Source organism: Fusarium oxysporum, chromosome 2, assembly GCF_000149955.1.
Source record: "Fusarium oxysporum f. sp. lycopersici 4287 chromosome 2, whole genome shotgun sequence".
In the NCBI taxonomy this organism is placed as follows: Eukaryota; Fungi; Ascomycota; class Sordariomycetes; order Hypocreales; family Nectriaceae; genus Fusarium; species Fusarium oxysporum.
Window position 1 is genome coordinate 4,229,012 of NC_030987.1, and position 17,110 is coordinate 4,246,121.

At 48.9% G+C, this 17,110-nt stretch overlaps 8 protein-coding genes across 9 annotated transcripts; 5 read left to right on the plus strand and 3 right to left on the minus strand.

Moving 5' to 3' along the window:
• The first annotated feature begins 349 nt into the window (after positions 1-349).
• Positions 350-1,616, plus strand: FOXG_08708 (quinate dehydrogenase). Its single transcript, XM_018387732.1, has 2 exons — positions 350-733; positions 802-1,616. Exons 1-2 carry the CDS (start codon positions 493-495, stop codon positions 1,539-1,541), a joined length of 981 nt encoding a protein of 326 aa, XP_018245633.1. The 5' UTR covers positions 350-492; the 3' UTR covers positions 1,542-1,616.
• A 467-nt stretch (positions 1,617-2,083) lies between these two features.
• FOXG_08709 (uncharacterized protein) lies at positions 2,084-2,551 on the plus strand (the record flags this gene model as incomplete). Its single annotated transcript, XM_018387733.1, has 1 exon — positions 2,084-2,551. One exon carries the CDS (start codon positions 2,084-2,086, stop codon positions 2,549-2,551), a length of 468 nt encoding a protein of 155 aa, XP_018245634.1.
• Positions 2,552-2,573: 22 nt separating this feature from the next.
• On the minus strand, positions 2,574-4,073 carry FOXG_08710 (uncharacterized protein; the record flags this gene model as incomplete). Its single annotated transcript, XM_018387734.1, has 1 exon — positions 2,574-4,073. The coding sequence occupies one exon, from the start codon at positions 4,071-4,073 to the stop codon at positions 2,574-2,576; it is 1,500 nt and encodes a 499-aa protein (XP_018245635.1).
• Positions 4,074-4,991: 918 nt separating this feature from the next.
• Positions 4,992-6,557, plus strand: FOXG_08711 (beta-lactamase). Its single transcript, XM_018387735.1, has one exon. The coding sequence runs from the start codon at positions 5,043-5,045 to the stop codon at positions 6,348-6,350; it is 1,308 nt and encodes a 435-aa protein (XP_018245636.1). The 5' UTR covers positions 4,992-5,042; the 3' UTR covers positions 6,351-6,557.
• Positions 6,558-6,591: 34 nt separating this feature from the next.
• FOXG_19860 (uncharacterized protein) lies at positions 6,592-7,433 on the plus strand (the record flags this gene model as incomplete). The annotated part of the gene is made up of 2 exons (XM_018400143.1): positions 6,592-7,006; positions 7,060-7,433. The coding sequence occupies 2 exons, from the start codon at positions 6,592-6,594 to the stop codon at positions 7,431-7,433; spliced, it is 789 nt and encodes a 262-aa protein (XP_018245637.1).
• A 306-nt stretch (positions 7,434-7,739) lies between these two features.
• Positions 7,740-9,941, minus strand: FOXG_08712 (quinate permease). The gene is made up of 2 exons (XM_018387736.1): positions 8,612-9,941; positions 7,740-8,563 (listed from the first exon to the last, which is right to left on the minus strand). Exons 1-2 carry the CDS (start codon positions 9,510-9,512, stop codon positions 7,827-7,829), a joined length of 1,638 nt encoding a protein of 545 aa, XP_018245638.1. The 5' UTR covers positions 9,513-9,941; the 3' UTR covers positions 7,740-7,826.
• A 310-nt stretch (positions 9,942-10,251) lies between these two features.
• Positions 10,252-12,944, minus strand: FOXG_08713 (uncharacterized protein). Its single transcript, XM_018387737.1, has one exon. The coding sequence runs from the start codon at positions 12,596-12,598 to the stop codon at positions 10,355-10,357; it is 2,244 nt and encodes a 747-aa protein (XP_018245639.1). The 5' UTR covers positions 12,599-12,944; the 3' UTR covers positions 10,252-10,354.
• Positions 12,945-13,085: 141 nt separating this feature from the next.
• Positions 13,086-16,952, plus strand: FOXG_08714 (uncharacterized protein). Of its 2 annotated transcripts, XM_018387739.1 has the most exons (3): positions 13,086-16,528; positions 16,583-16,708; positions 16,779-16,952. In XM_018387739.1, exon 1 carries the CDS (start codon positions 13,257-13,259, stop codon positions 16,002-16,004), a length of 2,748 nt encoding a protein of 915 aa, XP_018245641.1. In that variant the 5' UTR covers positions 13,086-13,256; the 3' UTR covers positions 16,005-16,528; positions 16,583-16,708; positions 16,779-16,952. The 2 variants fall into 2 exon arrangements, with proteins under 2 accessions (XP_018245641.1, XP_018245640.1); XM_018387738.1 differs by having other exon boundaries at positions 16,583-16,952.
• Positions 16,953-17,110: the final 158 nt, after the last annotated feature.

A 17,110-nucleotide genomic window follows, 5' to 3' on the forward strand; every position in this document is an offset into this window, starting at 1 on the left:
GATCGAGACTCGATGATAAAGCAATCATTCATCCAATACCACCCCCGTTTTCCCATCTCGACCTTATCCATCGTCATACAAAAAGCCGTCACGAGGCGGTACCAGCCGAACCCAGCCAAGCCATGCTAATCGTTTAAGAGGACACCCATTCGCAAAATGATAAGGCAATTTCCATGCGACTTACATCATGGGGTGAAGGTCCTGTTTATCCATTACCCGGGACCGAGGTGGCTAAGTCTTTATCCGGTGGAGGGGTTCGAGACCCGGTAATTTCTTGCATTGCGACCCCAGCTTTAGTGGATAAACCCTTGAGGCGGAGATTTCGGGGGCAAGTGTGAAAATGGGATCTGGGGTTTCTTCCATTGCGTTCTCTGCTACTGGACGGTTTCAGTACTTGAATAGCACCTATCTTCGCTACTTTCCAGGATCATTTCTCAATCAGGCCACTTTCTTTTCCACCTACTGTCTCTGTCTCTGCACTATCTACCTATCATGTCTGTCCAACAAGTCTCCTCTGAGCAGGTCTCCGTCTCTGGGGACTCTCTCCAATCGAACCAAGTCTCACAACTCCAACGCCACGGCTACCTCTTTGGCAAGAAATTGACTGCTTCGCTGTCGCCGTTTCTTCATAATGTTATTTATCAAGATTTGGGATTGAAGTGGGGTCAGGTTAGACTTGATTCAGCTGATATTCCTGGCTTTTTGGAGTTGGCGCAACATCCCGACTTTTACGGTACGTTCCACTCACTCACTCAATTGAGTTCCTTGTCATGCATGAGTTGAAGTACTGATGATGAACAGGCGCCTCAGTTACTATGCCCAACAAAGTCGCCATCATTCCATACCTAGATGAACTCACAGAAGAATGTCGCGACGTCGGCGCTTGCAACACCCTCTTCATCCGTGAAAGAGACGGTCGCCGTATCTTCTGCGGCGCAAACACAGACGTCATTGGCATCCGCGACTCATTCTACCAAAACATCGACAACCCCGACGCCGTCTTCCACAACAAACCCGCTCTCGTAGTCGGTGGCGGCGGCGCCGCTAGAAGCGCTATCTACGCTCTGCGAAAATGGATGAAGGTCAAGACAATCTACCTCGTCAACCGCGACGAAGCAGAAGTCACCGCCGTGATCGCCGACTGCGCTGAGCGCGGCTACGGCGAAGGACTCCTCCACGTCAAGGACGTCTCACAAGCACAAGCCCTCGAAGCACCAGGTGCCATAGTAGCATGCGTTCCCGACTTTGAGCCCGAGACAGAAGAGGAGATTTGCGCACGCGCAGTGACGGAGACGTTTTTAGACAAGGAGCAAAAGGGTGCTATTCTGGAGATGTGCTACAACCCCACGCCTTTTACGCGGCTGGGCGGTATTGCGGAGGATAAGGGGTGGAAGGTCATTCTGGGAACGGAGGCGTTGATTTATCAGGGCTTGGAGCAGGATAAGTACTGGACGGGCAAGACGTTGGAGGAGATGCCGATTGAAAAGGTGCATGTTGCTATTGCGGAGAAGGTTGCGCAGAGAGCGGAAGCGAAGCTGTGAGGTTTGTTTTTTATGGGCATAGATAGCGTGCATTATTGGAGTTTTATATAAATGTTTGGACTTTTTGTTACGATATGTTGCCATTGCTTTGTTGGCTGAAGATGTGATTGATGCTCATCTGGACTACCCTGAGCTTACCTAAACTCATAAATCTTTACCTAAATATAAGCTCACCTGGTGTAAATGTTAGAGTAGCGATGAAAAGTATAACCAGCCAAGGCAAGTAAAGTATCACGATAGCGAAGTTAACCTTCACGATATTAGGCTTTGAGTTACAGTTGCAGAAGATCATTAACAGTTTACCCAATCACTGCGACAGATGACCAGGCAACAAACGGATAGACTTTTGTTTCCTTCAAACAGCTGTAGCCATTTTAACGAAGAAGATGTTAAAGTTGGAATGTTCCTCTATTTAAATAACCGACCATAAGTGGGATTTCACCTCGATGTCTTCCTCTCAACACACACACACATACATACACAAACAGACACCAAAACAAACAAACTAAAGGTCTTACAGTCTCTTCATAAAGGATATCACAATGGCTGAATCCTCAAAGCCACGCCCTCTCTTCATCTACGGAAGCCTACGCGCCCACCCGTTATTAGCCTGGGCCCTAACCAGCGATGCCGCAAACACAGAACCCATCTCCGCCTTCGCCAGCCCAGCCACAGTACGCGGCTACGCACGCTATACCGTCCGGTCAAGGGACTATCCTGCCGTTATAAAGAAAGATGGGCATGAAGTAGATGGGGACTTGCTGATCTTGGAGACCAAGTCCCTGCGCAAGAAGCTCGATGACTTTGAAGGGGAAATATACACTCCTACTAGTGTTGATGTTGTACTGGAGGATGGGAATATTGTAGAGGCGGATATGTGTGTCTGGGCTGGAGATGAAGATATGTTGACTGATGAGCCCTGGGAGTTGGATACTTTCGTGAAGGGGTGGTTGGAGGATTGGCTTGATCTTTTTGAGGGCATGGAGATGATTGGGGATGATGAGGACTGAGAAGTTCTATTGACTTGTCTAGCTATGAGCTTGACTCATATCTACTCCTCGCCCAAATCCTCTCCCCATAAACAAAGAAACACCACGGTATAGGCGCCATCAAAAACGTAAAACCCGCCAAGAGCGTCGTTGCCCACCCCGCACCAAGCTTCTCAAACATCTGCAGCGCAAACATGGGAAATGCAAAGCTCAAAGAATATCTACTTAACATCATAGCACCAGACGCCGATGCTCCATACAAAGGACCGTAAGCATCGAGCATAAAGAGATTTACACCAGCGTAGATCAGAAGGCAAGCCAACATTGTCATTCCCTGGAAGAAGATGGGGAGGATCCAGTGGATGCGGAATTCAGCTGTCCATCCTGCTATGAGGAGACTGGCGGGGAGGAGAAAACTTCCGATCATGGAGGAGATGAGACGATGTTCTGGGGGGAAAGGCTCGCTTGCATCATGAGTCTGGTTCCAGTGCATAAGGCGCCTTTGATAGTATGAGAAGTCGATTAGGACGAAGGGGGCACAGGCCAAAAGGGTGCCGAGAGTTATACCCAGATATGAAAGGGACTCGCCTGTTGCACTGAAATTGTAGTACTGTCTGAAGATCCAGGGAACGGATATGATGAACGTGTATAACAAGCCGAAGATGAAGCCGTTATAGAGACTGACCAGAGTGACGATTGGTTCAGTGAACAGCATATGAAGCGGCCGAAGGATGAGAACCGTAAAGAAGTGTCGAATCGTCCTAGCAACAGTTGTGTGTTGAGACGAGCTATCACCCAAACCCATTCTGATAGCTCGTCTTCGCAAAACAACCTTCTTATAAGTCTCCCTCGTGAACAAAACCGGGATATAAAGAACACACGTTATCACAACAGCAACCCACTGCGTCCACCGCCACCCAAAAGACCTCTCAACAAACCCCCCAACAAGAGGTCCAACAGCTGCTCCAAGCGAAGGTATAGAGTAGTATATCCCCAAACTCGCACCACGATATCTTGGCGCACAATAATCCATTATCGTAGCAGACGTATTATTCACATTCGGCGATGCAAACATGCCCGCAAAGAACCGACAAATCGATAAACTCACGATACCATTCGCAAAGCCCGATCCTAGCAGAAAAGCAAGGAAGATAGGCGTGGTAGCGACATACACCGTCTTGCGTCCATAAGTCTCAGATAGCGGTGCTCCAACGAGTGGACCGCACGCCATGCCGAGATTATACAGACTTAGAGGTAGAACAGAAGGTAAACGGCCTTGATGGAATTCATGGCTGACGGCGGTTTGGGCTGGTGCGTATATAGCGCCTGCGAAACAGGAGGCCCAGGCGAGGGATGTTATGGAGGCTATGCTGAGTGTTTTTGTGAGGAGGGAGAAGTTTCGGGGGTTGGAGGGATCGTTGGGGCCTGTCCAGTCGTAGGCTGCGTTGATACGGGTTATTGTTTGTGAGATGGTTGGTTCATGCTGTGAAATGGTATTGACTTGGACCATTTCTGATCGAGGGAATGAGACTGAGGATGCCATGGCTATGTGCTCTTTCGTTCAGAGGGTAAGAGGTCACTGAGGAGTGACGTCGAAGTTGAGAAATATATGTTCGGCGAAGACGATATCTTGCCGTGGTGTTGGAGATTTTTAGCTTGGCAACATATAGTACGGCAGCTGAATACCGAATCTCTCAGTTTCACGTCATTTTCTCTCTTTCATAATCAGTGTAAATCATAGTCACTATTTATTTATGTATTTCTCACGATGCTTCACAGAATACTGGATAAGTCTTGTTGAGCAACTATATCGGCTTAAAGAGGCATACTGAACGCCAGAAGATGCATGAGATACAAAATCAGTGCCCATAACAACCTCACCAAGCCTATTTAAGAAATATTAAACGTTTCCATTGGTTATTTCATATAATGTCAGCTATTGCTTTCATTTTAACCGTGTATCGGTAAGAATGCTTCATGGCCGAATGATTACCCCGACTGATCTGCAAGGTTTTCGCGTTTTTGGGGTAGTTTTGGTTCATGGGTCGTCATGGTTCAGGGGATGGAGACATAAGCACGAGCATTTCCTTTAAGCAGGCGATGCAATGTTTAATTGAATTGCTGACTGAAAGAGGTGAGTCATTTGAGATTTGAGCTTAAGACTGTCTGGATGACGTCGTCTGACTGGTTGATCAAACAAGCGCAAAGGAATTCGATATCCGAATTTTGAAGCCAGAGTTTTAATAAGTCTCTTGAGTAGGGTATTCGAGAAGATAATAGATCTCTATCACAATACAAAGTGGTAGAGCCTTCCAACCGTTGACTCACCGGCCATATAATAGTGGTTATGAGAAGGAAATGGTTCAAGTCGATTCGCTCGCTCGGAAACTAAGCAGCATGATTGGTCGGTATAACAACTTGCCGTGTATATTGACCCACGTGATTAGACTCTCCCTCGGATGATTACCTTTCTGTCTTACATCAACCAACTGCATAAATACTCAGATTCCCAATGTTATCAAGACTGAAAATCACTCATCACTCACTTTTCGCTGCATCCTTCAAACTACCAACCAGAATCAAATCTTTCTCCGCTCTGGCAATGGCGAGAACCATCGAGAAGAACTTCCAAGCCGCCATCGACTCTGGCAAGATCAACGGGGGCATTATCTGTGCTACCAACTCCAAAGGAGACTTCACCTATAATAAAGCCCTCGGCCAGCGAACTCTCCTCTCCGGTGAAAAGCGTCCCCAACAGCTCGATGATGTCCTCTGTCTTGCATCAGCTACAAAGCTCATAGCCTCCATCGCAGCTCTGCAGTGTGTGGACGATGGTCTTCTCACTCTCAAGGGGGATTTATCAAAGGTTGCGCCGGAACTGGCGGAGAAGCAGGTCCTCACAGGATGGTCAGAAAACGATGAACCGATTCTTGAACCAGCGTGTCAACCTGTCACGCTTGAGATGCTGCTTTCGCACAGCGCTGGAGTGGCGTATGATTTCTTGGAGCCGACTATTGGAAAATGGAGCAGAAAGTATAAACCTAAGGATGGAAAGAAGAGAAAGGTAGAAGATACTTTCATCTATCCTCTTTTGCATCAACCTGGAAAGGGATGGATGTACGGCTCCGGTCTAGATTGGGCTGGTCGAATTGTTGAGCGCGTTACCGGAAATACCTTGGAGGAACATGTTCACGAGCGTATCCTGAAACCTCTTGGTCTGAAAACCGACGCACAGTTCTTTCCTGTCACAAGAGAGGATCTGCGTGAGCGTCTCGTCGATCTCAACCCCGATGATCCAAAAGGTCTCGGCTACGCAGTCATGGGTCAAGGGGCCGAAATCAACGGCCGTACAGATGGATGTTTCGGCGGCCATGGTCTCGCAATGCCTGCACCAACCTATCTCAAAATCACCCAATCCCTACTCGCCAACGACGGAAAGCTCCTTAAGCCCGAAACCTGCGCCGACATGTTTCAGAACCATCTTGCCCCTGAAGCACTTAGCGGTCAACAGGGCATGCTAGCTAGTCCACTCGGCCCTTTCTTTAGAGTTGGTATCGGCGAGGAGACGAAGCTTGGGCATGGGCTTGGAGGCACTATCACGCTTGAAGACGTTGAGGGGTGGTATGGTGCTCATACTATGTCTTGGGGTGGAGGTTTGACGTTTGCGTGGTTCATTGATCGCAAGAATGATATTTGTGGTGTTGGAGCTATTCTTGCAAAGTTGCCTCTTGATGGAGGGGTTGCGAGTGACTTGAAGGATGTTTTCAGAAAGGATATTTATCAAAAGTATGGTGCGTGGAAGAAGAATGGTGAGGTATAATATGGAGACAACCTATGATGACAGGAAGCCTTTGATAAGTTTATCCTGTACCACCTCAGCTCTATCCTAAGTTATCTCAACTACCTAAAAACCCTTACTATCTATGGCACCTCAGTCCACCTTGTTAGCCATTTTGCAGTTTTCTTTACCTTTAAAGGCCCAACGCCTTGTCACGCAGAAAGGGCAAACTCTTGTAGTCATTGGCCGGTATTATTGAACTGTCTAAGGTCTGTGTGAAATTATGAGCTTTCAACTTGCCTTCCGCTTCCAAGATGAAGGGGAGCTGTTCGACGCTGTCGGCAAATTCTACGAGAAGAGACATAATGAAATAAAGGAAAGAGGACAACCCCCTTTTTTGAACTTTCTACGCACCTGGACCATTCAACCTGGCTACGATCCGATGTCACGACTTAGAGGAAACAACCTCGAACTCAAGCCATCACTGATCAAAAGAGTACGGGTTTATTCGCAGACTTCACGCAACCTACCAGCTACGCCGATTGTCAAGGGCCTTGTGATTCGTAGAGCTGTGCCTCGACTTATTGCGCTTCAATCTCTGGGGAGAGTGCTTCGAGAAAGCTTCGTGAGCCTGGAATCCTTCTCTTACTCGACTTACCTGTCACGCAGGCATGATCAAGAGAGAGATTTTCTTCAAGGTAAAATCCCCTTTCAACCCAACTGTTGGATTAAAAGGTGCTAACAAGTTTAGATCCTTCTACACAGCTACTTCCCTCCTTGCCTGAAACACTCAAGCGATTCATCTATAGCAAACGACCAGTCCTTGGGCTATTCAATCCTCGCATGAGTGACATCAACCAAACCTCCTTATCACTCCGCTTCGCCCGAGCATATCACCGCTTCACCGAACTCTGTGTACCCCCGGATCTCGACTCTGCGTTATTCTTCAACGAAATCATAGCTCGCGGAAAGTGTGATGAGGCCAGACTCGAGAAGCTGGCTATGGCAACGAGGTGTCTAAGCCAGAGTTCAAATCAAAACACGGTAACAATCTGCCTGACCCTTGCCGCCCGAGCAGCAGCGAACATGCCCCGGTTGCGAATTCTGGAGATGTGGTGCTCCTAGACTGGCTATGCATGCTTATTTCGGTGTGCTATGGATGATTTCAGGGTTGAAGTCACATGGAGATATTTACATCACCAGTCAAACTTTGATCTTCAGGAGAGAGTGCTTCGGGCATGGGCAAAAGTTGCTTCACCTCGTCTACTTCTTAAGAACTGCGCCCCTTTCAACAACACCCGACCAGGGTGGAAAGGATCAAGGATCCTTCCGCGTTTGCGCCTGAGGAGGCTTGCCTGTAGTCCACTTAACGAAGCTCAGTATAGGGGTGAACGAGTTGCCTAATTATTAGGCAACAAGTATTCAATTATTAAAACAAAGACGAAGATGTTGTTCATAGTGATGTATTAACCCAATCTAAATTATATTTAACCTCATACCTAAATCATCATTAAACTTTTAAGCCTTGCCCTCAATCTGCTCAGCATTGGCCTTCTCCTCTCGCAGATCAGCACCATCAGCATTATGACGGAACTCCTCATCCTGGAGTCTCAATTCCTCCATGACAATCTTGTTAGCCCTCCAGATAGGCTTAGTCTCAAACAGCTTGTCCATCGCCTCAAGAGGAACGCCCTTGGTCTCAGGAATGCAGAAGAAGACGAAGAAGATGGATAAGACCATGAGGGAGGCGAAGAAGATGTACACTCCCCATCCCCAAGCATTGAACATCTGCTCGGTGAAACGGGCGATGATAAAGTTCCAGAACCAGTTGTTGGCGGCGGCGTTGGCCTGGCCGAGAGAGCGGGTGGTCTGGTCGAACATCTCCGAGTTGAGAACCCATGGTGTACCGTTCCATGATGGTGTGTAGAAAGCGGTCCAGAGATAGAAGAAGAAGATAGCTGCAATGCCGCCAGAGGAGAGGGTGGGGGTCTCTCCAGCATCGATCTTGGCCTGGTTGTTGGCGATCTTGATGTAAGCACCAATGAAGTACATGCAGAAAGCACCACCGCCAGCACCGATCATGAGAAGGTTTCGGCGACCGACGTGATCGATAAGAACGAGAATCCAGACAAAGGTAATAGCCGTCTTGACAACGCCAAAGATACCAGTGGTGAGGAAGCTAGTGTTGGTACCGGTGATGCCGATACTTCGGAAGACAGTGGGGCTGTAGTAGTTGATAGCGTTGATACCGGAGCCTGTGAAAAGTTAGTCATTGAAGTGAAGACTAGGATGAGTGTGCTTACCGTTTTGGAAGACGAAGAGAAGAGCACCGAGGAGGAAGCGCCATCGAACCTTGGCTTGCTTGAGAGCAGCAAAAGGCTTCCAGAAGCCAGCGCCAACAGCGCTGTTGAATCGGTCAATCTCAGCATCGATAAAGCCAATCTCCTCAACGATGTAGATATCCTCTCGGTCAAGGTTTCGCATCCAGCAAAGGTTCTTGATAGCCTTGTCGCGCTTGCCCTTGGAGAACAACCATCGAGGCGACTCAGGAATGAAGACGGCACCGATAAGAAGAAGACCGGCAGGGATGAGCTGAACAGCAAAGGGGATCAGCCAGACGTTTTCGTTCTGGCCAGGGGCATAAGGGAGGTGCTGGTTGATTCCGTAGTTGATCCAGAAACCAACAAGACCACCGGCTTGCCATCCGACTTCGTAAAGACCGACAAGACGACCTCGTACAGCGGGAGGAGCCAATTCTGAGATGTAAATGGGTGTCATGTTGGAGCATCCACCGACACCGATACCGGCCAAGACGCGTCCACCGATAATAAGGCCGAGACCCCGGGCACCATTGGCACCCAGCATCATACCAGCACCGACCATAAAGACAAGAGAGAAGAGGATGAGAGAATATCGGCGACCAATGAAGTAACTGCTGACATAGGCGAACAGAGATCCAAAGAAGGCACCGGCCTGGTACACAGAGACAATGTTCTGCTTGACCAGGGCAAGCGCATTAGGCTCATAGTTCTCAAAGTTGAACTCCTGCACGAATGAGGGCAGAGCAAGTGTCGTGCCGATGAAAGCAGAGTCGTAACCAATTGTGCAAGCAGCCATTGATGCAATGGCGGCGCATGTGTAGACGCGCCAGTTGTAGACGGCCTTCGGCGTAGGCCGATCTTCTTGCAGAGTCAAGAGGCCCATGATTGCGGCGTCTCAAGGTTCAAACCTGAACTTTACTGCTTGAGAACTGTTGCAGCTGTGGGGAGATAAGGTTGCAAAGAAGGTTGTGGATGAACTGGAGAGTCGAAGAGACAATCCCCAAAACCGGTGGGGGGCAAAGATTTATACAAGTCAAGTTGACCCATATTCCCCCTAGTCTAGCAGTAAAACGTCTCCAAAAACTAGTGTGCCGCTGGACCAGCAAGGGCCAACTCAATTCAACAACTGAACAATTGCTTCTCCAGAATTGGAGATTCAGTCCGGGGTTTGCGGGGTTGGATCTGTGGGGGAAGAATATGCTTCCGTCGTTGCATGGGATTCGAGATTGTCATTGTCTGTTTGCTGGGACGCACAGGGTGTCTGGATCTCGTGTTGCTGAGAGAACGTGTCGAGGGATAAAGACTTTTCCGCGGTGCCACAATCCTGACTCAACTGTTCTGGGGTCTCCGCATCATTACCACCATGTGGCCGCGGATCTAACCTTGTTTCGTCACGAAATGGGGAGAAAATCTCAAGCGCTCATCATTTATCCCTGTGTTCCCCATTTGCACGGCGATGTCGGCACTATTCCGAGGTTGATTGGACATTTTTCAGCAGCTCCAACACACCGCGTCAGCAAAAATATAGCATTCTCCGAGGATGAAAGGATGTTATTGCTGGGGCTGTTTGTAAGTCGCACAAGGATCTCGACCTGAACAGATGTGATCAGCGCTGTCAGTCTGGGCAGTTTCTTACGCCCCATCAGCCAAGACATCACAGGCAGGCAGGCAAGGACAACTTGGGTGAATATGTATCCGTGTAAATATTGATTAGATTGCATTAAATCATGTCCCAAAATCACCTTGAAACATCTCGCCAAGATCACATCCTGGCGCAAAGCCCAAGTTAGTCATAAACTGAGGATCCACATCAATACCATCCGCGCAGTCTATGGATCCAAGCTCATCCAGAATTGCGTCGTAATCAAGTAGTTGACTCGGCATCGAGTTTTGTAAGGATCCCATTTGCCCATCAAGAGATGGTGTATGAAGAGTATGAAAGGTCAGGTTGGGTGTAAGTGTGTATAGAGACTGTGAAGTAGCTGGGCTACGGTCTGCAGCTTGATAACGTTGCCGTTCATATGATAATGCTTGTTGCTCTTTTTGGCGTTGCTGCATTCGGCCGAGCTCATGTTCCAGTTCCCCGGATGTGATAGGGGCAGGGTGGTCTGTGTGATGTGAGGGATGAGAGGCGGTTGATATCTCATCCATAAATGATGGGCTCACTATTGGGCGGCGTGACGGATCCACAGAACTAGGTGTATGCTGGTTGCTTTTAGCTGCGTCTAACCCTTGATATTTGAGCTTCCAGCCGTCTGTGAGCGATCCAATTGTCGAATTCCACTTGACTTGGTCGTGTTCTGGCATTCGGTTCCCATGGCCGTGGTGCTTGACTATATCCATCAAGATGGCTATGATTGGTGGTGTTCCACCTGGTCCAAAGTTTTCCAGACACGACTCAACAACCTCTATGAAATTAGATAAGAGGGACGGCCGATGACCTGGCACCAAGTCCAAGGTAATTGCCAAGAACATGCCTTGGAGCAGGTATGCTGAGGGCATTCTTGGCGTCGAGCCACCGAAGATGAGGGAATTGCAAAATGAAAACCGAGCGTCCAGGCTTCTGACAAGGTCTTCTGGGGTGATTCGTTGAGGATTGCGGTCATTGTATAGCCTTGCATCCATGCTGGTACCCCAAAGTCTACAGAAAGCAAAAAGTTGTCGAAAGGTTGATAGTGGTGATCCGCAATCTGGTGTTGATTCTTGTCCATCATCCGCCGCCTTTCCGAATCCCGAAATCGAAGTCCATGGCTCGTTCAAGTCGAGAGGCTGTTCTATAACAACAGAAGGAAGGCTATGTCGAATTCCCGATGTCACTTGCGGTTGACCAAGACTAAGTGAAGCAAGAGAATCCAGGATAAAGCTTCCCGCCAGCACCTTGACTTCGTTATGATTCAGAGAGGCTGCGTCGCCTTCCTTGACCGGAAACATGTGAGATGCTGTCGCGCGATAATGCAAAGCAAGACGCGAAGCCCGGCCTATCAAGATCCATGCTGTCATCGTCTTCTTTTGGCCCATGAGTACTAGCGAATGAAGGAGGAGTGAGGAGATATGGGCCAATTCGAAGGTCTCGTCGTCGGAGGGTATAAGCCGTTGCGCGATGGAGTAAATTTCGTTAGGAGAGAATCCGTTCTGTCGTGATGGGTTAGAAGAAGCCGCGTCTTGAAATGAAGAGACAGCAAAAACTGCCCAAAGCTGAGCGTGTAGCGTCGACGAGGGGTTGGCTTCGATGACAAGACCCTCTGGGGGATACATCAAAGCTGTGCGTGTGATGATTCCAGGTTCAATAATTGGGAACCAGCTGTGAGTGTAAGACATGTAGATGTCGACAAGTCTTTTCCAGTGTGGAGGCAATGTCAGCTTGGTAGGTAATGATGGCTGGTCTGAGTTGAAGTTGTAAGATGCCGCCGGGATGCTCGTCTGTGATGGATTGACGCCTTGTATCGATAGTCCGGGTGATGGTTTGCCGTCAAACAATTGTGCACCAGTCGGGCTGCTATCTTCAGTTCCCGAGTCGTCTGCGGATGTATCGTTTTGAGGCGTCTTCTCATCCGACAGCAACCTGCCAATGTCTTTGTGGACCCGACTCTTGCTCCATCGTCGGTAGAGGCGATGGCCAGCTTTGTCCTTCGTCGCGAGGATGCGGGTACCATCTGCTCCATCATTCTGTGTAAGGAGACGATGAAGAGCTCCCTCACAGCCAGGAACCTGTTCAAAGAGCCATGCCAGCGACAACTCAATTGTCCGTAGGTATCCCGTCTGCACGCCTCTCTTGCGGGACGCAGGGGTGTATGAGCATGGCCTGTTTTGCGCGGTGCATGTTCCACAGTGAGGACGGGCGCCATCGCACTTTTCTCTAGCAGTGCGACATGAATCACAGGCAAGGGATACTCGTTGACGTTTGGCGGGAGCTGTGGTTGCGGGAGCGCTGGTAGTATCCGCATCGTTTTCGCGTTTCCTAGGCGGCATTGCTTGGATGTAGTTGATCAAAGAATGAATGAGCTGCCTGCGCCGCGAGGCCAGCAGTCATGACGAAATGAAAAGAGAGATGAGGGGAGAGGAGCCTAACAGCAGTTGAAGAGGGATCAATGCTTGCTAGTATGACGATGATGTGGATTGTATACGAGTCCCATGTCAATAAAGCTCAGCTCAGATACGCGATTCCTGTGCCATTGTCATGCAGATCTGTCTCCCATGACCGAATTCCAAAGCAACAGTACTGGACAAAAGCAATACGATACGATGAGACGTGATGCGGGGAGAATCTGGGGCCCTAGAATAATTCTGTGTTGCTTGAGGATGGTCTGTAGGTTCCAGCCTCCAAGTTCCGACCGCCGAGTCATCACCGATGTAATTGGACAGGACCTCGGTGTGGGTTGGATAAACGCTTTCCCGACCAATCGCCTCGCTCTTGCCCCGGATTGTCTGGTGGGGGATCTACCGAGCTTCCTCGCCCATCGCCCACCCACTTCACAACTGACAGTCGGACTCAGCGCTTCTCGACAAGCCCACATCACCATTCTCCCCTACCCAACAAAGAGACCCTTCTCTACAGCCTCAATAACTGCGATATCCTGGTGACTATGGCGCCTTCTTGAAACAGCACTGGTCAAAAGAGTCCGGACACATGCAACACGAAATGGCAGGCGTCAAGAGGTCCCTGGGGACCTTTCTTGGCCACGAGGATACCTTGCTTCGACCAAACGGCCACAGCCGACCGAAGACCGTCCACTACAATCATGGAATTCCCCGCGATAACCTCGATAATTCGACACCGCAATCACAGTCTTTCAAACTGAGCGATGTGCTTCAGTCTCAACCTCCATCCCGGGCTACTTCTCGAGCCAATTCGAGAGCCAATTCTCAATCCGCGGCTCCGTCAAACACGGACCAACACGATGGGCTTACTCGAACGCCCTCTCCAACTTTTCCTCCCTTGACTGGGCAGGTTCCAGATTTTAGTCCAGATGCGTCAATGATACTTGTTGGTATGCGCGGAGCTGGAAAGTCGACATTGGCTATCATGGCATCCTCGGCAATGGACCGCAAAGTCATTGATCTTGAGCCAGCTTTCCAGAGATCCATGGGCCTGTCGAGTGCCGCTTATAAGTCCGAACATGGGTCTTCAGAGTGCTACAAGCAGCAAGCCAAGGTCCTGCAAAGTATTTTGCAGCGACATTCTACTGGCTGCATCCTTGTCTGTTCCTGGATGGAGAGTCGCGTGCAGAGTCTCCTCCGAGAGTTTGCAGCGACCAACCCAGTTATCCACATTGTCCGCGATTTTGATGCCATTCAAAGTCATCTCAAGATCCGCGACGGTACCAAGGTCCAGAGCTTGCTCGATGTTAGCAACGCCATCTTTAGGTCTTGCACCAACTTCGAGTTCTTTAATGTCACAGAGAAAGTTTCCAAGTCGTCGCTTTCTCGGGAATCATTGACACAAAGATCACCTGCTCCATATTTAACATTAAAACATGTTGAGCGACACTTCCTAAAGTTTCTGTCTCTTGTTTACCCAGCGGGCACAATACCGTTCACAGATTCTGCATTCCCATTATCGAGGATACCTGCGGAGGAACGCAACTTTACCTACGCTACCTCCATTCCTCTTACCGACGTTCTTAAAGACTCTGTGGATGTTGAAGAGCATGTCATTGGAGCAGATGTTGTGCAAATAGTCGTCCATGATTTGGCTGAACATGCCGAACAGGGCACATTGACGTCTGAAGCCAGCGCAAAGCTGCTTGCCAACATTACCAAAGGTGTCGGTATCGTAAGGCGAAGCACAATCTTACCCATAATCCTGCATCTATTCCTACCTCATACAGCAAGCGACGAAGTCTTGCGTGTCTACCTCGATCTCGTTCACCATTCCGTACGACTAGCACCAGAAATGATGACAGTTGATCTTCGACTCGAAGACGTCCACATCTCACGCATACTATCTATTCGAAAGAGAACAAAGATGATTGGCAATTGTTTCATTACCACAGATCCTCCGTCATGGGAATCTCCAATATGGATGTCGTGGTATAAGAAGGCCAACAATCTGGGGTGCCATCTTGCTCGATTGATTCGACCTGCAGTTACTATTGAAGACAATTTCCGCATTCACTACCTTAAGACATCAGTTGCAGCTTTACAGGGGCCGAAGATCCCACTTATATCTTACAATTCTGGCCCTCTGGGTCGGAATTCCCAAGCTTTTAATCGTATTCTTACTGTTGTCCGACCAGACTCGCTGGAGCGGGTGAATCCCAGGCCCCCAATAACACCATCAATTACCACGGTCGGCGCAACAGAAGCTCTTTTCTCGTCTTTTATATACGACCAGATGAAGCTTTACGTCTTTGGCGCCAACGTGAGCTATAGTTTGTCTCCTGCGATGCACAAAGCAGCATTAAAGGCATGCGGTTTGCCCCATACCTACGAACCAGTGTCTTGCGCGTCGCTTAGAGGAATCAAGCATTTAATCGAGGATCCAGAATTTGGTGGAGGTTCAATCGGCCTCCCCTTCAAAGTTGAGATCATTACCTTGACACATTCATTGAGCAAACATGCCCGGGCAATCGGTGCCGTCAATACGCTGATTCCCATCCGCTCCCTAAATGAAGACGGGACAATTCCTACTGGGGCTGCTTTCTTCGATAGCGTTAATCGCTCTGGTCCCATCAAGGCTCTGTATGGCGAAAATACGGACTGGATTGGCATCCGCGCGTGCATTCGCCGCGGCCTCTCTCCCGCCAACGCAGTCGTGTCCAGCACCTGTGGTCTGGTCATTGGAGCGGGTGGCATGGCTAGAGCGACGGTCTACGCGATGCTTCAAGTTGGTATCAAGAACATTGTTATCTGTAATCGCACACCCAAGAACGCCGAAAAAATGGTGTTGCACTTTACGCAGGTCCTTGAGAGGAAGGACCATGGCCTACTGAGCGCCGGTAGCGAGCATTCTCGCTTCCATGTCATCGAGTCAATAGAAGATGCCTGGCCAACAGAATTCCGACTACCCACCGTCATTGTTTCTTGTATCCCAACTCACCGCATCGGCAACGTCCCAGCCCCCGAACTTACCCTTCCCAACGAGTGGCTGGGAAGTCGGACTGGTGGTGTCGCAATTGAGCTTGGGTACAAGACATTATATACACCATTCCTAGCCCAATTCCGAGCAGAGTCGCATCGTGGTTGGGTAAGTATGGATGGTCTTGATATGTTGCCAGAGCAAGGTTTTGCTCAATTTGAGTTGTTTACTGGTCGGAGAGCACCGCGTCGGCTTATGAGGAGGATGGTGTTTGAGGCATACCCCAATGAGGAGGGCAAGTCGAATTTTGAGGAGTTACAGCCTAGGCTGCAGTCACTTGATGAGCAGGAGACATGATAATGAATTGAAGTTTGAGTAATGTACCTGAATAACTCATTGCTGTTGATTGTGTTCAAATCATTTATCCTTCGTAAATTACTGCAGGTATGGCTGGCCCAACGTCCAGGCCGCTTAAGATCACCTGACATGGTTCATGACCCTTGCAGTCAATTACATATTGCTAATCCTCATCATTTGACTCTCTCAATCAATACGGACGCATCACGGCCCGTTTCTCCGCGTGATGCTATCTCGCTGTATCCCCAAGTCTCTTCGGGGAGCCAAGCCTACCCTGAAGTTCTCGTTTCGCTTATATCACAATGCTGTCGCAAAGTTCACCAACATCGATAAAAAGGGCATGCCTGTCTCCTATGATACTGGTATCATGATTGGCGAACCTGGGGAAAGTTATATTTATATTGAGCCCGATATCGGGAAAGCTTTCAGGCGTGCTGTTGTTTCCCAGCTTGGATCCGATGGTGCACACCAAGTCGTAACGCTGCCACTTCGTTTTGATCACCGTTCATTACACTTCATACATCGTAAGTGCCCTTCAGAGGAACAGAGCACGAATTCACCTGTTAATGAAAAGGTAGAGTCCTTTCCGCTTCCTCGGATTGAGATACACCAAAACTTGGGCGATTCTAAGCATGACGTGAGTTCTGCGACACTTTGGCTCACAGGGAATTGGAATGCAGTCGCACTTGATGGGTCACCAGACGGTTCGTATCTTGTTACCAATGCACATTTTTGAACGACTCTAATCATTTCGTGCTTTTCTCCTTTCGATAGAGGATTTTGAGAGAATGTCCCGAGAAACCGCTGTCAAGCTCAAGGGCGCATTGGATAAGTTGAAGGATAGCTAGTTTGGTTATGAAATAGGCTTACTTGAACCTGGAGCCTCTAATGTATTTTGTTATTCGTCTGGAAACCAATTGAGGCATAAATGATACCGTCCATTCACAAGTTGGCTTCCGTTCTCTCTCACAAGTTTCGAGCATCAGGTATCCACGCGTTTTCGATATCCTACTCCGCTTATCATCACAACTTTCAATCACTGACCTGCTATATCAATTTATACCATATTACCCAAATGTAAAGCACCCTTCTTTAATTGGTCTGTT

What these genes read in the sequence shown, in the direction of transcription:
- FOXG_08714 (XM_018387738.1), top strand. Translation starts at nt 13,257, where the DNA reads ATGCAACACGAAATGGCAGGCGTCAAGAGGTCCCTGGGGACCTTTCTT.
- FOXG_08713 (XM_018387737.1), bottom strand. Translation starts at nt 12,598, where the DNA reads ATGCCGCCTAGGAAACGCGAAAACGATGCGGATACTACCAGCGCTCCC.
- FOXG_08708 (XM_018387732.1), top strand. Translation starts at nt 493, where the DNA reads ATGTCTGTCCAACAAGTCTCCTCTGAGCAGGTCTCCGTCTCTGGGGAC. An exon ending in GCAACATCCCGACTTTTACG is followed by an intron (nt 734 to 801) that starts GTACGTTCCACT and finishes GATGATGAACAG; the next exon opens with GCGCCTCAGTTACTATGCCC.
- FOXG_08712 (XM_018387736.1), bottom strand. Translation starts at nt 9,512, where the DNA reads ATGGGCCTCTTGACTCTGCAAGAAGATCGGCCTACGCCGAAGGCCGTC. An exon ending in TCTCTTCGTCTTCCAAAACG is followed by an intron (nt 8,564 to 8,611) that starts GTAAGCACACTC and finishes AACTTTTCACAG; the next exon opens with GCTCCGGTATCAACGCTATC.
- FOXG_08711 (XM_018387735.1), top strand. Translation starts at nt 5,043, where the DNA reads ATGTTATCAAGACTGAAAATCACTCATCACTCACTTTTCGCTGCATCC.